This window comes from Hemicordylus capensis, chromosome 1, assembly GCF_027244095.1.
Source record: "Hemicordylus capensis ecotype Gifberg chromosome 1, rHemCap1.1.pri, whole genome shotgun sequence".
In the NCBI taxonomy this organism is placed as follows: domain Eukaryota; kingdom Metazoa; phylum Chordata; class Lepidosauria; order Squamata; family Cordylidae; genus Hemicordylus; species Hemicordylus capensis.
Window position 1 is genome coordinate 47,846,752 of NC_069657.1, and position 23,061 is coordinate 47,869,812.

Here is a 23,061-nt window from a genome sequence, read left to right on the forward strand (position 1 = left end):
ATGGCATAGCATTAAAATATAGGCTTATGAGTGCTTTCGAATTAAATCTGATGGCTATTCAGACTCTTATAAAGTACTGGGGCCAAAGAGCAGGTTAAAATGGAAACATCAGAGCTTTAAAAGGAAAAGACAACATGTAAGTATACAAGGCTGTCCCCTACTTAGGGAGATAGCTGTCCCCAAGTTAGGAAACCAGCACCTACAGGCAGGTTTGGTCTGTCTACTAGGCAGACCAAGGCAGATGCCTAGGGCACCAATTCTTTGCGAGGGTGGGGGGCGGGAAGGAAACTACATGCCTCCCTTTCCCTCTCCAAGCAAGCACTGACTTTTCTGACTTGCTAGAAGTTTGCTCTCCTTCCTGGAAGGGGAGTGAGGGATGCAGGGGAGGAGAAAAACCAGCCTTGTCTTGCTTTGCTTTGCTTTTTCTCCCAAACCACTGAATGAACAGTCTGCACGGCTCAAGTTAAAGCCGGGGATCCACACTTTCCAGTTGGGGTGAGGGCAAAGTCAGATTTTGCCTAGGGCACTCCAAATCCTCGTGCTGACCCTGTCCACAGGTGATTCATCAAAGCCCAAGTCCAAGCACCTTCTGGAAGTATAGTGGCTGAACTGGTGGAGATCAGCTACTGGGGCTGAAGATACCACAAGGCTGCAACTTTTAATCAAGTTACTATCAGATGCCTTTAGACTGAATGGCTGACGTCCTGAGTAATGAAGCATGAATGCTAGGGAAGGAGATTTAACTATCGTGAATAGCTACTGTGGATTTTTTTCTTAGCAGAAGCATTGGTACTGCTGATTCTAAGTTCTGCTAATGTAGCTCCAGCCATCAAGTGCAGGGAGGGGGCATGATTTTTGCTGATCTCTCCTTCCCCAGAAATGCTCCATGCTATGTAAAGATATGTCCCTGAGCGTCTCACAGCCCTTAGGGATATATTTTTGTGTTGCACAGAGCACGTCTGGTGGGAGAGGAGATCAGCAAAAATCCTCCCTCTGTGCAAATGACTGCTCTGTGTTTATCTGAAAGTTAGCAGCTGCGATTGTGCTTTCTCCCCAGTACCCATACTTCATTAGTCTGAATGTCAGCCAATGTTTATTCTTTTTAACCTACCGTATGACTTTGGGATAGGCTGGACTATTAACCCTGAATGTATGAATGAATGAATGAATGAATGAATGAATGAATGAATGAATGGTGCCCCAAAGAGAGACGTGATGTTTCCTGATTCTCATTTCAGAAAGAAGGGGCTGACATTAAATAAGACCAGCCGATGCTGCACAGAGCATCTGTGCGCTCTTTGGTGCCGGTGGTTCCCCCTTCCCCTGCACCTTCTGCCCCAGTCTCCCCTGCTCTCCCCCAATCTTCTGCCCCAGTCTCCAAGGTCTGCCCACCCCAGCATCTGTGCCTTCCCTGGCAGGCTGTTCTCACCTTTCCCTACCTACTGGCCAGCAGTGCTTTCCTTCCCCGCCGGACACGGTGTGGCTTCACCGCTTGCCCAGCTGGGCTCCTCTCGGCCACCCTCTTCCTCTTCCTGGCGGGCTTTCCTGGCAGCGGGGCCTCTCCTTCTGCTTACCGCAGCCAGCCCGCCACCTCCTCACTGTGGCTGAGCCAGGCCAGGCCAGCCCCCGGCCGCTGCCGCTTCCATTACCATGGCTGGGCCTGCTGCCTCCGCCTCCCCACCATGGCCGGGCCTGGCCGTCATCCTCCAATGTCCTCCTGCCCAATGCCGGGAACTCTTGCAGCATGTCGTGAGAGTTCCGCCACAAAAGCCTTGCCACGTCTCCACACATGGCTGGCCAAGTGAATTAATTATATATAGAGAGATAGATAGATCATTCCTACAAAATCTGGAACTGCATTACACCAAAGAGATGTGCAACTATTTTTAAAAAATCACATTTAACTGCTGGTCCTTCCCCTTTTTAGAGCAGGCTTGCAGAACATGGACAATTTGAAAGCTGAGCAATAGGAAAAACAAAGGAAAATTCAAACATCTAGTTTAGCTTAAGAGAGTTCTTGGATTTGATCAGTGTCAGCTCCTGGCCATTCAAAACTGGAAATAAAAAAACAAAAAAGGAAAGAAAGGATAAAAAGGTGAAACCTTCAAAAGTCAGAATTTTTTACTCACCTGTAGTCAACATGCCCTGTTTGGGCATTGTCTAACTTGCGTATAAGTTCCCGAACCTGTATCCGGTCCAGAGGGATCTTCGATTGCTTGGGAAACAAGAACAAATTGACTTTTATTAGATAATGTTTAGCATATGGTTTACAAAAGCAATACAGCAGTGAATAGAATTTTCCGATAAAACACGGCCGCGTACTAAAGAATGTGTGGTTGCAATGGTAGAGAGAATATAGGACTGTACGTGAGTTCCTGTATTCTACATTATTCGGTGTTGAATCTGGTATTGGTGGTGGCATATTTCCTCCTCTGCTGGGAGCCTGCAGGGTTAGAGTGACTGCCAACTTGCCTATCTACCAGTCTATCTAGTATTAGAGAAAGACACCATGCAATGGTGCAGGGGCAGGGGAACGTACCAGCTCAGCCTAACTCAACTTCTCAACTCTCTTAAGATGGCCCATTTACAATACAGTAAATAAAATAAAATTTGCAAGAACCACAAGGTCCACCCTTGCTCTCTATTCCTCATTTCTTATCCATATTCATGATCTGTTCTGAATTTTAGTGTCAGTATCTAGCAGCTGCCATTACCAACCCTACTTCTAGACTTCAGCCAATAATACTGCTGCATCCAGCATTTTCCAATGTATGTATGTATGTATGTATGATGTATCTTGTCGATTTCCATTGGACTCAATGTCTCCATCCATAAAATCACAATCCCTGCAGATGTCTCACTCTTCCAGCACCTTCCCCCCTCAACCTTCACTGCTTTTCCTAACTGAAGAAATGTAGATCTGTAACCAGAGAGAAGAGGGTGGCTCTTGGTGTTTCTTAAGATGTACTCGTGAATGTGAGAAAAATTGAGCCTTGATTTCAACTCACACCCTTGCTGTGTCATTGTTTGCTGATAAATGATGGGCAAATGGTGGGCAAAATACAAAATGCTGGTTATTACCTACAAAGCCTTCAACAGCTTAGGCCCTGGGTATTCAAGAGAACGTCTTCTTTACCACTTTACCATGAGCTCCACTGCCTGATAAGATCATCTGGAGAGGTTCCTCTGCGGTTGTCGCTAACTTGTTTGGCAGCTACTTGTGAATGGGCCTTCTCCATTGCTGCCCCTGGACTTTGGAATGCACTCCCTGTTGAAATAAGGGCCTCCCCATCTCTGTCAACTTTTAAAAAGACACTGAAGACACATTTATTCACCCAGGCTTTGAATTAGATTAATGGTTTTAATTTTTAATGTTGGTTTTAAATTATTTTAATGTTAATGTTTTTAATGTTTAAATGATTTTAATTGTTTAATGGATTTGATGTTTTAAATGATTTTAATTGTAAACTGCCCAGAGATGCAAGTTTTGGGTGGTATAAAATATGCTGATAAATGATAAAATAAATAAAATAGATGAGTCACGTTTAGTCCTTTACTGAATGTAGCTGGCAGGCCATGTGATTTACCGGAAAATATAACATTTACGGAGTTTCGGACATTTTCCATAACATAATGTTTCTTTAGAACAGTGCTCAGTCAACACCAGGGTCCTCCTTTTGATGACTTGCTGTTGGAATCCTAGAAGGCACATCTGTACTGGCAGACACACACTAAAAACTGAACTCTTTTTTTAAACTGTTATGGCTTCCTTCCAACCAAGAAAACCATGGGAACCATAATTCTGGTACGAGTCTCTCTAACCAAACATTCTTAGCATCTATGTGGACATACAGTTCTCAGAGTTCTTTGGGAGAAAGCCATGACAGCTAAGCCATTCAAACTGTTTTAAGTCGCTAATATAAATTTGTCACCTGAGACTTACCTGCATCATAGCTCTCCGAAAATCTGCCACAGGAATTTTCATGTTGCCATCTTTGTCCATGTTCCTAAAGAAATCCCAGAGTCTCAGCTTATGTGCATCCAAATAATTCTAGGGATAAAAAAAGTAGGAAATGCTAATGAGACCAGAAGCTCAGTTAAATAACTTTCCACCCCAGTCCACTTCTTCTTGGATAGCATTATTTGTCTTTCTGGGTTACAGTCATTCCTTGGCAACTGCAGTTTTGAATATATATGAATGGGAAATTGTGACAGGTCTTGCCAATGGCGACCCTAGCATTAGCGGTTGGTGAGGTTTTTTAGTGATTTGGGAGGGTGGGGTTCAGTGATTTGGGGTGGGGTTCAGAGGTTCGATCTGCTCATTCCTCTCAGTGACTCTTGCTAACCCTTGCTGAACTTGCTGTCCCTTGACAATTTAAAATGCCTTTGAGCGATTTGCGGGTTGGGGGGGGGGCAAGATTTCCAGAGGTCCGATCTGCTCATTCTCTCTTGGCAATATTACGGGATTTTTGGTGATTTTTAGCATCCCTCCCCCTATTTTCCCTTTATTTTTAGGTCTTTTTGTGGCCAAGGTGCCCCTAACCCACGGTTACGCATCGACTTTAATTCAGTCAAAGGGTTAAAAACCCTTCCCCCCCTGCTCATAATTAGTCCACCCACAGCTTCTGTTTATTAGAGAAAAGTTAAGCACAGCCAGCCTTAATGACATGCCTAACTGATCATTGGGCTTCAGATTCAATTTCAAAGGCAGAGAACCTTGAAGATATGAGAGTGATGCAAGGTGAAATTTGAAAGCCTTAGATGAGCAGGAGATTCACCGTGAGATGCCCTGCAAAACAAGCATCTCTATATAAAATTTGCTTGCTTGAGAGATCATGCAGGATTTCTTGATACGAACTTGACACAGAACCTGATACAAAACAGAATATGCAGTGGTGTAGCGCTGCGGGACGGGCAGAGCCGGTACTTTCCCCCTTCCAGAGTCTCAGCAGGGACACAAGGCCCTTTGCTTTCTAAATGGGAATCAGATGCTGCTCTTGCTACTCCTGCTGTTTGTTACAGGGCAGAATGTTGGACTACAATAGATTTTATTGCCACTCTTGCTGTCTTCTGTTACAAGGAGCAACCTCCACCCTTTGTGGCTGACAATCCAGATTGCTCTTCTGGGCAAATAACCATATGAGGCTCAGGCTCAGTGTGAAACGGAAACTATCCTTGACTTCTTATAACAGAACCTCCCAAATCATCACAACTATCTAAGTGGGGTGGCAGCGGCCGTTGAGGGGTGTGTGGCTGACCGGGTGGGCATAGCTTTGGGGGATGTCGCCTGCACTTCTGAATTTGCGACTACACCACTGAGAATATATAAGCCACTTTGGGAACTTTTGTTGATAAATATTGGTAGTCATAGCTGTAGAGGAGGGGAACAAAGGTGGCGAGAGGTCTGGAACCAAGCCCTGTGAGGAACGGCTGAAGGAGCTGGGCATGCTGAACCTGGAGAAGAGGAGACTAAGGGGATATATGATAGCCATCTTCAAATGTTTTGAACGAAAGGCTTTTGAATGAAAGTATTGTTATTTTTCCCCTGCTGCTGCTTTGTGTAGCCCAGCCTGGGCTAGACTGCACATGTGGAGCACCGAGATTGCTCCTGATCGCAGCATTCCTGCCCAGCCTAACCCTGCTTTTTGTCCTGGCTCTTAGCTAAGGTTAATGGCACAAGTGTGCCCTTAACCCTGGCGCCGGGATCATGTGTTTGCTAGGGCTGCCAGAGCAGACACAGAGATGGGCACTTAGAACATAGGAATATAGGAAGCTGCCATATACTGAGTCAGATCATTGGTCTATCTAGCTCAGTATTGTCTTCCCAGACTGGCAGCGGCTTCTCCAAGCGCCCGTCTGACGAGGAAATCCCCCAAGGCACCACTGTCATTGTGCTGTGCCTTGGGGGATATCTGGATTTCCCGGCCTCTGTGGATCTGTGCAGCTGGGAGTAGTGCGGATCATGTGAGCATGTGGTGGTGTGTCAAAGACATCGCCAGTGATTGTCTTGAGGGAAGGTAAGCCGGAATGCTTTCTCCCCCCTGCCCTCCCCACTATTCACACATGCCTGTGTGAATAGCCTTCCACCAGATTACTTGAGAATGAAACTTTTAACCAATGCAATAGGCAGCCAAATGGGAGCAATTTGACTTTTTGTAATGAGACATATGGACAAAGAAGGTATTCCATGTCCTAAGTCAAGCTACCTCACTTGTATCTAATAATAAATCAGTGCACTAGGTTTTTAATGCATGCAAAAGACACCAATGACAAGAGATGCTCAGGACTAATTCGGAGGTTGTTCGAAGTGTGCAGTGCCTATGCATAGTGAGTGGCAAGGCCCACTGGGTTCCACACATTCTCTCTGGAGATTCTTTGGTGTTTGGCTGTATTACTTGGTATGAGTGTTAGAAAGAATCTGGCAAACTCCAGCATGTAGCCTTTTGAAACCCTCTCTAGTACCCATTGGCTGTTGGTAGATCAGGCCTAGATATCTGCAAAATCTTGAAAGATTGCTCTATGAATGATCTGCCTTCCAGAACTCAGAGCAGACCCAAGGGGGGAACACTAAGGTGAGCCTCCCCCACCCCGTCAATTTTTCTCTGCTCTCTCTAATTTAATTTTGTTTTTAAACAAATAATACTTTTAAAATTACTGAATTGCACTTAGGACCGATGAGGGCAATTCAACACCTGCTAGGCTGAAATGCAATGGAGAACAGATAAAGAAAAAGGCAATTGGACAAGTTTAGCCTGGCAGATTTCCATTGTTAGGCTAATTATTATTATTATTATTATTATTATTATTATTATTATTATTATTATTATTATTACATTTATATCCCGCTCTTCCTCCAAGGAGCCCAGAGCAGTGTACTACATACTTGAGTTTCTCTTTCACAACAACCCTGTGAAGTAGGTTAGGCTGAGAGAGAAGTGACTGGCCTAGAGTCACCCAGCTAGTTTTATGGCTGAATGGGGATTTGAACTCGGGTCTCCCTGGTCCTAGTCCAGCACTCTAACCACTACACCACGCAATAGTTGTTAATGATTCTTAATGACCAGTAAAGATCTGCACTGGGATATCTCCCTCACGCCCCGAAGGAATCTGAGATTTGAGCCTTCTGTGTGGTACCTGCACTGAGAAAGGCCTGGGCATTTTTCACACAGCAGGCTTTAACACTTACTGAGAGGCTTTACGGCTAGTTTGAAGTTGCCCCCCAAAACTGTTGCAAAAAGTGGATTTTTTTTTACCCTGGATATTACCCAGGTGTTGACTCCTGGCGAGCACAGAGCCCTGTGGTTGTCTTTGGTAGAACACAGGAGGGGTTTACCATTGCCTCCTCCCACTCAGTGTGAGATGATTCCTTTCAGCATCTTCCTATATCACTGCTGCCTGGTATAGGTGTCCCATAGTCTGGGAAACATACCAGCGGGGATTCGAACTGGCAACCTCTGGCTTGCTAGTCAAGTCATTTCCGCGCTGTGACTTTGGGGTAAATCTGGTCGATATATGAACACACCCCCTCCATTCCGGAGGAGATGTGAGTTAAAGGGCTTTAAAAGATCAATGTGAAGAACCTCTTGGAGAAGAGGTCTGCTGTTGGCCACTTAGTCACATCCAGCAGAATGCCCAAACAGAAACCCATGACACTCATGCAGCCACATTCCATACAGCAAACCTGGTCACACAGGAGAATCACATTGTTCCTATTAGCAGAAAATGTGCTTTGAGTGCTCAGACAAGATCATATTTCTGCAACACGTGTGTGGACAGACCAAGGCACACTTGTTGCTTCCAAAACCTGAGGGTGCAGCAAGCCCCATGAAGCTGTGGTTCCCAGCCTTGGGTTCCCAAATGTTTTGGGACAACAACTCTCATCATCCCAAGCCGTGATGGCTAAAGACTGGGGGTGATAGGAGTCGTAGTCCAACAATATCTTGGGACCAGGATGTCATTAAGGGGTGACCAGGATGTCATCCACTGGGGCACATGCCCCCAACGAATGTTTCAGAGCCCGGAATCTCATCTCCCTCCTCCATGACCATGAGTAAGTAAGTGCAGCAGTGGAGGCACCTGCATAGAGCATGGGAGAGGACTCCTAACCGCACCTAGCACTTCTGCTGCTAACATACATAATTATTCAGGGAGGGACTATTATTTGGTTTATGAAGGGTGGTGGCTGTAGGCCTGGGCTCCAGATCTTTTAACACAGCTGCTGAGGACTCAAGGTTGGGGACCCTTGAATCTCATCCCTCTTTGCAGTAGTATGCCAGGATGGGACAACCTCATCAGGACCAAGATAGCCTCACCTGAATCAGCTTCATAGCATCGGGACGCTGCTCTTGCTTCTTGGTAAAATGGCCTCCAACCCCTCCAAAGATGACATCTAGTTCAGGCCGTATCTCGCAGACTAGATCCAATAACTTGATGAAGCCTTCATTCACTAGCACATTCTAGAGAAGAGCAGAGAGCAGTTCTTTGTTCATGTCAAAAGGGGCTTTTATCACCCTGCATTTCCATTTTGTCAACAATCCCATAGTGGATGTCCTTTGATATAAACATCACACATTCTGAAACTCTTCTCTTTCTGGCTCTCATTTGGTTTCTTTGCCATTCATTGATCAGAGCTTCCAGTGCACTAAGTTTTGTAATCCATCTCTTCTGTGTTATTTTAAGAATATTGAAGTTGGGAAACCAGTGTTTCCCAACCTGTGGTACTCCAGATGTTTAACTATCATATCTGTCTTGGGCTCATTTCATTTGGGCTCAATGTACTGGTTTAAAGTACTTTGAAGCCGTAGATGGCTTGGGGCCAGGCTACCTGAGAGAGCGCCTTGCCCCATATGTCTCAATACGGTCCTTAAGATCTTCTTCGGAGGTCCTCTTCTGAGTGCTCCTGCCAAACTAGGTAAGGTAGGTGGCTACTAGGGAGAGGGCCATTTCAGTGGTTTATGGAATAGCCTCCCCAGTGAGGTTCACCTGGTTTCATCACTGTGTTCTTTTAGATGCCAGGTGAAGACCTTGTTGTTCACTCAAGCCTTTTAAATTTTAAATTTTGATCTGATTTTAACTGGTTTTATTTTTTTAAATAAGTCTTTTAAATTGTTTTGTATTGTATTTTGTATCCCCCCCCATTTTTTGGTCTGTTATGTTTTAATAAGTTGTGTGTTTTTATCTAATGTTTTAATATCCCGTAAGCTGCCCAGAGAACAATTTGTTATGGGTGGCTAACAACAACAACAAACAACAACAACAACACACTTTATTTATCATCATCGTCATCATCATCATCTATTATATTTATATGCATATATATATATATACATACATATATACATATACATATATATATATATATATATATATATATATATATATATACAGGTGAAACTCGGAAAATTGGAATATCGTGCAAAAGTCCATTAATTTCAGTAATGCAAATTAAAAGGTGAAACTGATATATGAGACAGACGCATTACATGCAAAGCGAGATAAGTCAAGCCTTAATTTGTTATAATTGTGATGATCATGGCATACAGCTCATGAAAACCCCAAATCCACAATCCCAGAAAATTAGAATATTACATGGAACCAAGAAGACAAGGATTGTAGAATAGAACAATATCGGACCTCTGAAAAGTATACAGTGTACTGTGCTTGATTGGCCAGCAAACTCGCCTGACCTGACCCCATAGAGAATCTATGGGGCATTGCCAAGAGAAGGATGAGAGACATGAGATCAAACAATGCAGAGACATGAGATCAAACAATGCTGGTCTTCCATAACACCTCATCAGTGCCACAGGCTGATAGCATCCATGCCACGCCGCATTGAGGCAGTAATTGCTGCAAAAGGGGCCCAAACCAAGTACTGAATACATATGCATGCTTATACTTTTCAGAGGTCCGATATTGTTCTATTCTACAATCCTTGTCTTCTTGGTTCCATGTAATATTCTAATTTTCTGGGATTGTGGATTTGGGGTTTTCATGAGCTGTACGCCATGATCATCACAATTATAACAAATTAAGGCTTGACTTATCTCGCTTTGCATGTAATGCGTCTGTCTCATATATCAGTTTCACCTTTTAATTTGCATTACTGAAATTAATGGACTTTTGCACGATATTCTAATTTTCCGAGTTTCACCTGTATATCTAGGCAATGTACTGTATATGTTGCTGAACTACAACTCCCATCATCTTTAGCCACAATAAATTGTAGCTGGAGATTATGGGAGTTGTAATTCAGCAACATCTGGAGTACCATAGCTTGCGAACCCCTTTATTAGACTGATTTGGAATTGAAGCTAAGACTTCATATTGCCAACCTGAATATTGCTAAGAACTGGAAAATAAAGAAGACCTGCCACCCTCCTGAATTGCTAAGTGGTATTCTTAAAATATGGACTATTGACACAATTACAAAGTTGACTTATTATAAAAAGGTGCAGCCTGCATCCCAAACTAACGTATTTCATGAAAGGTGAGCTTTGTTTGTGATGTTTTGGAACAGCATGTTCCGGAAAAAGCCCACCACCCATATATTTCATTGTTAAGATTATGGCTGTTGATGGCGTTTGAATTATTTAATATTTTACATGTGTTTCTATTTGTGTGTTTTCTACTTTAATAGGCCACAAAAGGCGTTTTTAGTAGGAGGAGTTAAACATTATAAAGTCAGAGGGCTATCTATATTTCTGAACTCTCCCAACCCTAGGATCTTCTTACTGAGATGTTGATTTCCTCTATTCTGGATTTGGAATTCTTTCGGACCACTGTGACAAGTGCAATGGCGCTCGTTACTGTCATGGGGTTGTGGGCCATCTGCAAAGAAATGAAATAATTGGTTTACAAATATGAGAACAATTTCACTTGCTAAAAAGTAATGTACTGCAAGTCACTATGGTCCTGGAGTTCTTGTTGAATCTAGAAGGTGTGGACTTGCTCAATTTCTGCCATGAACTTATTGGGCAAGTCATGATCCCGTGCCATCAACTATCCATCTGTAAAATGGGAAGAATAGAGACCTGTTTGACAGAGTCAAATCTCTTTGTTTGACCTCTTTATAACATCCCCTGGACCATATGCTGACATAGAGGGATTTCCTCAGCTTCAGCTCAGGAAGTTTGTAGGAGCACAGGAAGCTGCCATATTACTGAGTCTAACCATTGGTCCATCTAGCTTACTACTGTCTACACTGACTGGCAGCAGCTCTCCAAGGTTTAAGGCAACAGTCTTTGCCCAGCCTTACCTGAGGATGCCAGGGACTGAAACTGGGACCGTCTGTATGCAAAGCAGATACTCTACCACTGAGCCATGGCCCCATCCCCTACCTTCAAGATGCGAAGGTTTCCATTGACTTCTAATCCCTTGCAGAGCTTTACAGTCCCTTCGTTGTTGATGTGGTTGCTGCTGATGTCCAGTTCAGTGAGCACGTTGTTGACCTTGAGGGCTTCTCCAAGGGCCAGAGCCCCTTCATTCCCAAAGCCGTTCCATGCAAGGTCAAGAATCTTCAGTGTTCCATTGGCCTCCAGAAAGAGAAAGGGGGGGGAGTCAGCTATGACCACTGTATCAATGCTTCTCTATGAATCTCCCTTTCATGACGTACCAGTCTTGAAAGGGCAGTGACGGGATCAGCCCAGCCAGATTGTTCTTCTGGAGCGTCTTGAAAGGCAGCCTGCAAATCATTGCCTTGAAATGGAAAGCCATGCCTGGTACTGAAGGAGCAGGCAGGCATATCCTTCTGTTTTCTCAGGGCTAAACATGATATATTGCATTAAGCCTGTTGTAAATGGATGGGCTTAACACCAGGAAAAATGTCAAAAGTGACGCTTTCATATAAAGGAGCAGCTATGCAGCGGGGAAATGACTTGACTAGCAGGTCAGAGATTGCCGGTTTGAATCCCCACTGGTATGTTTCCCAGACTATGGGAAACACCTATATCGGGCAGCAGCAATACAAGAAAATGCTGAAATAAATAATCTCATATTGCACTGTAGGAGGCAATGGTAAACCCCTCCTGTATTCTACCAAAGACAACCTCAGGGCTCTGTGGTCGCCAGGAGTTGGCACCGACTTGATGGCACACTTTACCTTTGCCTTTATGAGGTCCTGATATGACTCAGGGTATTGGTGTGCAAGAAAGTGGGGGCTGGAGACTTCCCCTTGTGCCATTTCCCCATTAAAAATACCCCCTATGACCTCAAAGCAACTACCATATTTACCTGAATCCAAGACTAGGGGTTCCCCCCCAGTTCTTTGATGTTAGAAGTGGGGGGGGGTCATCTTAAATTCGGAATCCTCTTCCTTTCAAATAAATATAGGTATGCAGTGAATTTAAAATTCCTTAAAAAAACAACCACGGGCTAAATGCGGGTATAACTTGTATTTAACCTATGTTTTTAAAGGGGTCATCTTTAAAAACATCTTTAAAGGGGTCATATGAACATAAGAACAGCCCTGCTGGATCAGTCCCAAGGCCTATCTAGCCCAGCATCCTGTTTCCTAGAATGGCCCACCAGACGCCTCTGGGAAGCCCACAGGCAAGATGTGAGGGCACGCCCTCTCTCCTGCTCTTTTTCCCCTCAACTAGTATTGAGAGGCATCATGCCTCTGAGGCTAGAGGTGGCCTATAGCCATCAGTCCTATTCTGTTCAGGTAAATATGGTATTTGGAGACAAATATCTGCCTGGGTGTGGGTGACGGGGTTGCGATTTCCAATGGAGAAGGTGGCACAGGGGAAGTATCAACCTTCACCCCGTGCACTGTGGTCCAGAGCCAGGCTGAGCCTCCATGGCTGCTTTTTTTTTTTTTAAACATCAAAGGAGCACTCTCAGCTTACTTAAGCCACTCAATTAATGATGGGCTTAATTTGACATACAGTTTGGTCCACAGAGTGGTATTCAAGTAGTACTCATAACAGTGCCAGCAAACAATGCAACAGCTGGATTTTTTCTTGATGCCGATCCAAATGCTAGTGATAGAAAACTTCCTTTCAGCAGTGCCAGGTGGAGGGCAAGTGTGCATAGTTTACCAGGAAGGATTTTCTCACAGCACTGGTTGATCTTGGTTTTTTCTTCTCAGGAATGACCTCTCCCCAGAATGTCCCGTTGAGCCCAAAACCACAAATGGCGGGGAAGGAGAGACCCAAACAAAAGAGGAAAAGATATGTCCCCCAAGGGTCTCTGTTCTATGGTCTCCGAAACATTTCAGAAAAGTCCTTTGACAGGGGCTGTGTGCAACAAAATTTTCCTTTATTAAAAAATGATTAAAATGTACAATTATAGTCATTGCTTAAATATAACAACACCAATGTATATATGTCCCAAAACTACCATGGAATGGGTTACTACAGGTACAACAAGCAGGGCCTAAACATCATTTCTTTGGGTCTGGTACAAATTTGTAACAGACACCATTCCCACATACATGCATTCTCATGAGAAAATTATTTCTGAAATTACATTTTCTGCATTTCTGAACAATGCCTCACATTGGCTTTTCTATGTGCCCACACCTTCCTCTCTCTCGCTCTCTTTTTGCTACGTTTGTTTAACATCCAGTCTGATGAAAACTTGCTATTTTGTAAATTTTTGGTTCTTGGTCAGTCCTAATAGGAACCCGCCATTTACTGACTCAGACCATTGTTTATCTATCTCTGTATTGGCAACACTGTCAGTAGTCCTCCAGAGTTTCAGACAAGGGTCTTTCCTTGCCCTACCCAGAGGTGCATTTAGATAATTTTGGAACCTGTACCCCTTTGGAGTGCCCCCACCCACCGCTGCAAGTTAAGCATCATCCCCCCCCACACACACAGAGAGGCAGGATTTTTTAATATGTGGCTTCTTGAAGGCACAAACAACAACTGAACTCACAAGAATATAAAACAAGCATATTTATGCAAATTTGCATTAGCAGACACATTTCAACATGCAACCTAACACATATTCCTATCCCACATATTTCTTTCCCCATTCCCCCTCTGTCTCCAAAGCAGTAGTCATGCTTGGCTGCCCAGTGCAGTATGGGCCAGCAGCGTGGTGACCACATCACCCGGGACAGACTGAAGAGGATTGGGGGGCCCCCAGGGGGTGTGGAGGCCTTGGACTTCGGCCCAGAAGTCCAGGGGCAAGAGCGCCTCTGGCTCTACTTGGGGATGTCAGAGCAGAATAAACCAGTCTCTTGGTATCTTATTCCTACTGGAAATTTTACATTTCAGAAGAAATGCAGGAAAATTATGCCTACCAACATTTTTTGGCATTGACTGTTAGCTTCCACATTTGTTCAAAAACCAGGACAGCACACAGAACTAGTTTGATGGACAGAATCTGTTCTGTGTTCAGGTCTGGGTCTTTGGAAAAGGATGGATCAGATAGTGTAGCACTACTCCATCTCTCCTCTCCTAATATTTAGGAAAGCTTCCCAGTTTGCTTTTTTGGTTGGGCAACAAGGAGACTTTGTTGCTGCTGTTCTCTGCCACAGGCCTGGCTGCTTCAACTCTGCCTCATCACACACAGCCCTGCCTTGCTCCCAGGATAGTGGCCCCCTTCTGACTTGTCAGGGAGAGTCTGACAGATTCTTACCCTGAGGCCAGCACTGAAGGCAACAGCCCCTTTCATCCGCAGGTGATTCCAGCTCAGGTTCAGAACCTCTAGAGACTCATTGTTGGCTGAGGAAAAGGAACAAAGAAACGGGATGAGGTAGCGAAAGGATGCCTCTTCAGAAGCATCAGAGGGGCGGTGGGGTCTTGGAAATCCCAAACTAATATGAGTATGAGTTTTGAGATCAGTTACAGAGACCTTATTATTTGGCCTGCTGTTAATAGAGATTTGTTTGGGATGAGTACCAAGGACAGGGCCTTTTTTGGTGGTGGCACCAAGTTGCAGAATTCTCTCCCCAGAAAGAAGTCTTCTTCTTGCACCTTCCAGATGTTGTAGCCCTGGAAAAGTTCTCACAGGATGGAAGATGACATCACCTGAACACAGCCACAGTCTTCGTTTTTAAAGCTGTGGCTTCATCTCACATGTGAGCTTTTGACCTACTGAGACATCGTAGGTACCATACAAAAAAGGCCAGGGAGTCAACAAAACAATCTGACCTAAAAAGCGAGTGATTGGCCCAACTAGCAAAGAACATCCCCATTTACATGTGGTTAGCTACATCATCTCAAGTTCTCAGAATACATCGTGCCCTCAGGTATCTTGGGGGAAAGTATTTGGCACCGGCAGTTGGTGGCTCCGTAGAAATAATGATCACAGTTACCCAACATCTGCCCCAGTAGCTCTCCTCCCTTCTCGGCAAACTCATTGTGGCTGAGGTCCAGCTCAGTCACTCGGTAATTGGTCTGTGGAAAGAAATGGTTGCATGGACTATGAGCTCAGTTGCTGCTTTCAGACAAAGGGTCAGAGTTAATCATTTGACTTCCTGGTGTAGAAACCCAGGGCCCATTACTCCCTATGTACATTTGTGGAACACATCATTATGTTCCTCAGAGGTAAGTGTGATGACCAGTGTTCCCTGTATCAGGGATTCGCAGATGTCGTTGATTCCAAATCCCATCACTCCCAGCCAAAGAAGCTGGGGGTGATGGGAGTTGGAGTCAACAACATCTGATACAGGGAATACTGGTAATGGCACTCCAAGATGGTGCCCTATGTGCATGCAACCACTTTAGGACACCATGATGTGCCAGCATATCATATGAAGTGTCTATGTTGATATGGCACCATCTCAGATGTGTTCTTGCTGCACCCCTTGTCCTGCCCCCACACTCACTGCTTGTGGGGCAGGTCAACATGTTGTGTCCCATATACACCATCCCTGTAATTGCCACTCAATTTGCCTTTTGATGTGGCAACGTCAAAGGAAGTTCTATACATAGTAAGTAAACTCCTCTACTGGTTAGATCCTCAAACAGATGCATGAATGGGACAGTTGCTTGCTTGCTATCTTGTCCACCCCCGCTCCCCAGCACTGGTAGTATTTTGCAGGGTATGCTTCAGAATACAGGGTAGTTCACATGATCAATGTTAGGGTAGGAGAAACCTCCTGTGCACACTCCCATTTGCTGATCATCTGTCAGTGAAAAACAAGGTCGGAGGCTAGGAACATGATCATGAGCTAACCCCCAGCTGGGTGGGACAAGCACACCCTACCCAGGTTCTGTCCCCAGCTTCCTGAATGAGATAGAAGAGAAACAGTCCTACCCAGCTGGGGCTTCACACATCATCAAGCCTCCAGCCTCCAACTTTGTTTTTAACTGACACACGATCGTCAAACAAGAGCATGCACAGCTCCCGTATTAACCTAATGTCGATTATGAACTGTCTAGCACTGCAAATATCTGGAACTTTTTCACACTGGCTTTTAGTTTGCATTTCCTCCAAAATTGAGGTGTGCATTCACATATCCACCAAATTTACCCGGAAGTCCCTGTGAGCAATAAGGGAGTATTTCACACACAATTCGTATTTTTCATCGTGCATTAGAGTGTAGCCGTTTTTTTTATTTTTTATTGGCAACTTTGCACTTGCAGTAAAGCCTGCTGTCTGGGAAAACTCCTGGTTTAAGGATTACTTGATTCATACCTTATCCCAAGTTATTTCCCTGATGAGGGTTTACATCCAGATTTGAGGTGTTGATAGTGAAAGATAATGAGGCTATTCTCACGACCCGCAGAAACCGGGCTAAGGGAGCCCAGCCCAGATTCTGCAGGTTGTGTGCTGCAACGGGAGCCGTGTGGCTTCTGGCAGCAAGCCTGCATAATTGCCCCCCCCCAACAAGGTTAGCGGGGCGCATGCTCCGCTAACCCCATTTACCTGATCGTGAGTCGCTGTGGCGTGGCTCTGCAGTGTGGCAACTCACAAGGAGACCCCTGACAGGAAGGCAACAACAAACCTCCTGTTGTCGGGGGGGGTTCTCCAGAATGCCCCACGCACTTGTGAGGGGCATTCTGGGCCAGGGGCCCCCAATCCCCACTGCCCCAACCGGCTCCATAATCGTGTTACTGATTACCGATCCCAGGGCTAGCTGCCTGATCATCTGCGGGGAGAGCGGGTCAAGCCCCCTCTCCCCGCAAAACCTCTTACGGCTCTCTCCACACTGCTTGTGTGGAGAGCCTCCACATCTCATTAAAGATGAGCTGCTTGGGTAGGAGCCATGACAGAGGTGTGTAAAATTATGGATGGAGTAGAGAGCGCGGACAGAGAGAAATTGTGCTCCCTCTCTCGCAACAATAGAACCTGGGGCCATCCCAGGAAACTGAAGGCCAGGAAATTTAGGAGCAACAATATGGGCCTGCTTGGGTAAGAGGGATTTTGGTCAAGCAGCCCTTGTTGTGTGAATGACCTTTTTGTCTTATGACCTTACACACATTTTTGCCCTCTTCCAGTTCCAGACTCCTTCCACAGTTCCCCTGCTGATGGATTACTCACCATTAACGATTCAGAAAAGTATATTGCTGACTCGTCATTAAAGTTGTTTCCTAAAGATGAAAAGAGCACATGAAAACGACTGAGAGCTGTTTCACAGAAGACCATTTCCTACATAGATCTCACCTCCATGAAGGAACATTACATGCACAGTATATGCAAAGTACACACTGGGAAGGAGAACTGGTCTTGTGGTGGCAAGCATGAATTGTTCCCTTTGCTAAGCAGGGTCTGCCCTGGTTTGCATTTGAATGGGAGACTACATCTGAGTACTGTCTGCTATAAGATATTCTCTTTAGGGGATGGGGCCATAGTTCAGTGGTAGAGTGTCTGCTTGCATGCAGAAGGTCCCAGGTTCAATCCCGGGCATCTCCAGGTAGTGCTGGGGAAAGATTTTGCCTAAAACCTTGGAGAAGCCACTTGCAGTCAATGTAGGCAATTCTGAGCTAGATGGAGCAGTGGTCGGACTTTGTATAAGGCAACTTCCTATGTTCCAGTGTTCATATGTCTCTCTCACTTCACATATGCATGGCAAGATTTTTTTCATAATCAACTGGTGGAATTCTTTGCCACGAGATGTGGGGGACAGCCAACAACCTGGATGACTTTAAGATGGGTTCGGATAACTTCATGGAGGAGAGGTCTATCATCAGCTACTAGTCGGAGGGCTATAGGCCACTTCCAGCCTCAAAGGCAGGATGCCTCTGAGTACCAGTTGCAGGGGAGTGACAGCAGGAGAGAGGGCATGCCCTCCATTCCTGCCTGTGGCTTCCGGCGGCATCTGATGGGCCACTGTGTGAAACAGGATGCTGGACTAGATGGGCCTTGGGCCTGATCCAGCAGGGCTGTTCTTATGTTCTTAAGAAGCTGTGTGGTTTGGTGGTGGAATCCTGACATGAGTACATGTAGAGCATCATTTCATTCATCATTACCACACAAGTAGTGTATTCTGACATTTAAGAAGTATCTTGTGTGAATTGCCCATTGTGTCTTAGAAGAATAGTTGGAATCATACATCAAACCAAACAATGCAGAAAAAAGCCATGGAGTAAGATGCTTTCTGAAGGGCTTTCCATATTACTTTCCATATTACTTCTACTGACTGGGCAAAGAGATGCCTTTTAAAGTGCTGGCCCTCTTACACTCTGCAGGAGAGAGTAACCTTCCCTCTGCCTCACTGCATCCATCCTCTTGGTGGCTCTTGCTCAGGGTGGGTCAGAACCATCCATAACTTGGTGTGCAGGAGCCAAGCTCAATTTCTAGCACATTATTACATTAAAATTAAAAATATATTATTAGTTACGTGTGGATATATTCTCCTTGTCAATGGAAACATAGTTTGGACCAAGGATAGTGGCCAGAAAATAGCTCTTGTCCCTGCTCAGTCAGTGGGGCCCCTGGAGTGCATGCCAGCCCCAAACAAATGCCAAGTCGTCTCCTCTCCCTAAATTGTCCTTGCATTCAGGCTGCTATCCTAGGCATGCTCACATGGGGGTAAGCCTCACTGGGTACACCATAACATATTTCTGAGAAAACAGGCATAGGATGGCGCTGTAAGGCAGTTTCCAGCTCCTGTGCGGCTGCAGGATTCCTGGGGGCCAGTGAAATAGTCCCTGTGGGCCAAACCCATCTGCAACTGGTACTTGTGTTGTGCAGGCCTGCTCTTGCTGGTGTCTCCTTTGTTTTTCTTTCTTGAGTTTGTGAGCCCTTTTGGGACAGGAAGCCATTTTCTTATTCCTTTTGAGCCATTTTCTCATTCCTTTAACACTATGTGGACTTTTTGCTGAAAAGTGGTACATTGATATTTTACCTACGTGCTAAAAAATTATGCAAGGCATCTGTACCAAAGGTAAGTGAGTCAGTACATTGATCCATTAAGCCCAGTTTTATCCACTCTGACTGGTAGAAACCCTCCAAAGCTTTCCAAACCTGCTTCTCAAGAAACCTGGAACCTTTTATTAATTTATTATTGTTATTATTTACACAGTCAGACAGGTGTTATTGACTGGTTTGTTTTATCCAGACATCGAGTCCATCCCAAGGACCTGGGATGGCTGAATTTATTTATTTTTATTATTATTTATTTTACATTTATATCCCGCTCTTCCTCCAAGGAGCCCAGAGTGGTGTACTACATATTTGAGTTTCTCTTTCACAACAACTCTGTGAAGTAGGTTAGGCTGAGAGAGAAGTGACTGGCCCAGAGACAGTAACCCAGCTAGTTTTATGGCTGAAAGGGGATTTGAACTCGAGTCTCCCCGGTCCTAGTCCAGCACTCTAACCACTACACCACAGGGGCCACAGAAATCACCGTCAGCCAATTACAAAAAGCAACTTTACTGGGAACAGCCTATATTCTGCGACGATGTCTATAACAACAGCAACAACATTGATAATAAAATTCAGCCATCCCAGGTCCTTGGGAAGGACTCAGTGTCTGGATTAAAAAAACCAGTCAATAACACCTGTCTGTGTGAATAATAATTCAATTTCTATACCACCCTTCCAAAAATTTCTTATGGCGGTTTACACAGAGAAATAATAAATAAATAAGGTGGATCCCTGTCCCCGAAGGGCTCACAATCTAAAAGAAACATAAGATAGACACCAGCCACAGTCACTGGAGGTACTGTGCTGGGGGTGGATAGGGCCAGTTACTCTCCCCCTGCTAAATAAAGATAATCACCACGTTAAAAGGTGCCTCTTTGCCCAGTTTGCAGAGGTCTATCCTATCCTATCCTATATCCTATCAATCTATTTGCAGGCCTGAGGTATAACAAATGTAGATATTTTGTTGCCATCTACAGAAGCTAGTCAAACATGCTTTCAGTTCTCTCTGGACATCCAGAAGTACCAGCACTGTTGCATTGCCCTACCTCAGTCTTTGTTCATAGGTGTAGGAAGCCCACCTGCAAGCTGAATAGCCCGGATATTAGAAATATTATTGAAGAACATCCTGCAGATAGCTTCAGCTCCATCTGTGTCAAGACGATTATTGGAAATATTCTGGGAAAAACAAAAGCCAAGTGAAAAAAATAGGAAAGAGGAGAAAACCCTTAAGAGAATGAAGCTGCTTCATCCATTTAAAAATTAAAATTTAAATCATTTAAAAAGCAGCCTCCAGAATTTACAACTTGGAGCAGAACAACAGTGACAAGGAGAGAAAGTGTTTACCCTGTTAGCTCATTTCCCATTTAACCCCCCACAGCTACTTTTCTTCCCATGGAGAAAAATGTTTACCCTATTAGCTCTTCTTTTCCCATTTAAGCCCGCTCCAGCTACTTTTCCCCCCATGGAGAAAATACACTGCCCTTTTATAAACACTCTTGAAGAGCAGCTGTGGGGAAGTGGCAGGGGTCATTCTTAGCAAACATCAGAACAGGAAAGGATTAAGCAACCCTTCTGCATGGGTCCTCTGCTCCCAACTCAGTCTCCTGTAGCTGCAAAAAATGATGGGCGAAGGACCGTGGAGCTGCATGTCATATCTGTACCATTTCAAAGTCTTAGGGGCAGTTTTGACATTCAGTAGCATCATGTGGTAAGCCCCCCCCCATTGTACTGCTATAGGTTGGGGTCGCATGTTTGAATGCTCATCTGACTTAAAAGGAAGCAAACTAAAACTTTCTGCACATCAAAAATCAGCATGTCAAAGAAAAGAACTTAGCCTTCCCTTCCCCCTGGCATGCTATGTTTTTATGCTTATAACTCTGCAGTGTGGATGGTTCTTTTGCACTGGAGAACATTTAAACATGTAATTTGTTTTCTACCTGAGGGGGTACAGCCCAGAAACACTCTTATAACCTGACTGTGCTGCAGGCTTTTAACTAGCTCTTAGCTTGACATTGTCATCTGACATGTATGTCCATTGGGCAGCATCCAGACGAGTCATTCATAATTAACCATCATTGAAATCAATGAGACAACTTAATCATGAGCAGTGTTCCCTTTAACGGGGATTCCCAGATGTTGACTACAGCTCCCATTACCCCCAGATGTAAGAGCCTTTGGCTGGGGATTATGGGAGTTGTAACCAACAACATTGGGGAATCCCCATTACAGGGAATAGTGGTCACACAACTAACTTAAATCCCCATTCATTTCAATAAGAATTAGTCATGACTAGCAGTCTGGATGCTGCTCTCTAACTTCAATCCAAGTCTAACACAGGTATTGGATTAGGGTGGGAGGTGAGATGAGACACTGGGCGGGTTCACACAACCTGCAGAAAGTATGTAAGAGGGAACCAGATGTTCAAGGAAAGTGTACAGTCCAGGCAAGAGTCAGAAGTTGTGCACATTTTGTGTCATCTGAATGTCAGGTTCTGTAGTGACCAGCCTCCCCTCCCTCTAAAGAGTTAACTGGAAGTGAACCCTGTCTTGACTGACAGGCTGGTGAACTCCAGGGCTCAGCCAATCAGCACACCGGGTGGGTGGGACCTAGAGAGCTGTTGCCCTGAAGAAGGGCGTTCTTTGTTAGGAGAAGAGTGAGGCTGGAGGTGCTCAGGAGGACATGTGGCCATGGAGTTTGGCTGTAGGAGAATAACTCTGCAGATCCTTGAAAGATAGGAGGGCAGAAAACTTGAATTCTCATCAGAGTTTGGTGAGTTCAAGGAAAGGAAGCCTGGGCTTTGGCTTCAAGAAGATTAATTTAGGGGAAAGTTTGTTTAGTCAGACTTTGCGTTAGGGAAATTATATTTATTTGTTGTTGGTTTTTTTTGCATATTCCTGATATTATTCTATTATGGTTTACCTGTAATGTAATTGAAATAAGAAACACTAGCCTACGCCCATCCAACCTAGGGCATTGCAAAAGACTCTATAAACATTTAAGCATGCATTAAGGCAAACTATTTTTGTAACCCTACTAAGTATTCTTAACTGTATCTAAAAGCTAGAAGCCTCAGATGGAAGCAGTCTGTAGTAATTGAATAAATTACTGTTTTTTAAGTTCTTTTCTTTTTACAAGCCTCCCCGAGTTGGTTTTTTACTCAGAAAAAGGAGTGGCAGAATGGGATTTCTCTGGTGCCAACATGTCCTCAAACAGTCAGCAGATATCAGTTTTCTCACAATGTGTAGGCTTCCACTGGAAGGTTTTTGTATTTATCCGATAGCAAAAAAAGAGAGTTTTCCCTGGGATTCCACCCCAAGCCCAGAGAGATTCAAGCTCTGTCAGGAGAAGGGGTGGTGGCGGCAGCATTTTGAACCTACTGATAATACAGAAGAGTTTTAGGAGAAGCCTAGCCTGGCAGTGTGGCAGGGATGATTCAGCATTTCTTTCCCTAATGTGAGCTTGCTCTGAGACAAAGGCTTTAATCTGCTACAGGTTCCCTCCACCATCTGACATCCGCCCAACTTCAGATGTCAGTTACATATGTCAGGTGGCAAGAGGGAACCCAAAATTATCAACCTGACACTGATGGTTCAGATGACACAATATGCTAGCGTGCACTTTCAGGGAACCTCCAGTTAACTTAATCCACTTCCTCCTCCCCAATGACAAAGTGTGTTCTTGTGGTCAAGTTGTTTGTTCTCTGTCCCTTTTACTCATCCTGACGCTTATCTCCTGTTCTTGCTAAACCTTGTTATCTGTGGTCAGCTAGCTTGACTCATCCAGTTATATGGAATA

General features: G+C 44.6%; 1 protein-coding gene across 5 annotated transcripts in view; it reads right to left on the bottom strand.

The window, feature by feature from the left end:
* LRRC74A (leucine rich repeat containing 74A) overlaps positions 1-23,061 on the bottom strand; it is a 36,580-nt gene that overhangs the window by 1,417 nt on the left and 12,102 nt on the right. For all 5 annotated transcript variants that reach the window (XM_053283186.1, XM_053283183.1, XM_053283182.1 and 2 more), the window contains 9 exons: positions 20,346-20,442; positions 17,440-17,489; positions 15,269-15,350; positions 14,590-14,675; positions 11,340-11,534; positions 10,735-10,830; positions 8,313-8,456; positions 3,944-4,051; positions 2,130-2,215 (listed from right to left, as the gene is read on the bottom strand). In XM_053283186.1, coding sequence (XP_053139161.1) covers positions 2,130-2,215; positions 3,944-4,051; positions 8,313-8,456; positions 10,735-10,830; positions 11,340-11,534; positions 14,590-14,675; positions 15,269-15,350; positions 17,440-17,489; positions 20,346-20,442 — 944 coding nt within the window. The remainder of the gene's footprint in view (positions 1-2,129; positions 2,216-3,943; positions 4,052-8,312; positions 8,457-10,734; positions 10,831-11,339; positions 11,535-14,589; positions 14,676-15,268; positions 15,351-17,439; positions 17,490-20,345; positions 20,443-23,061) is intronic.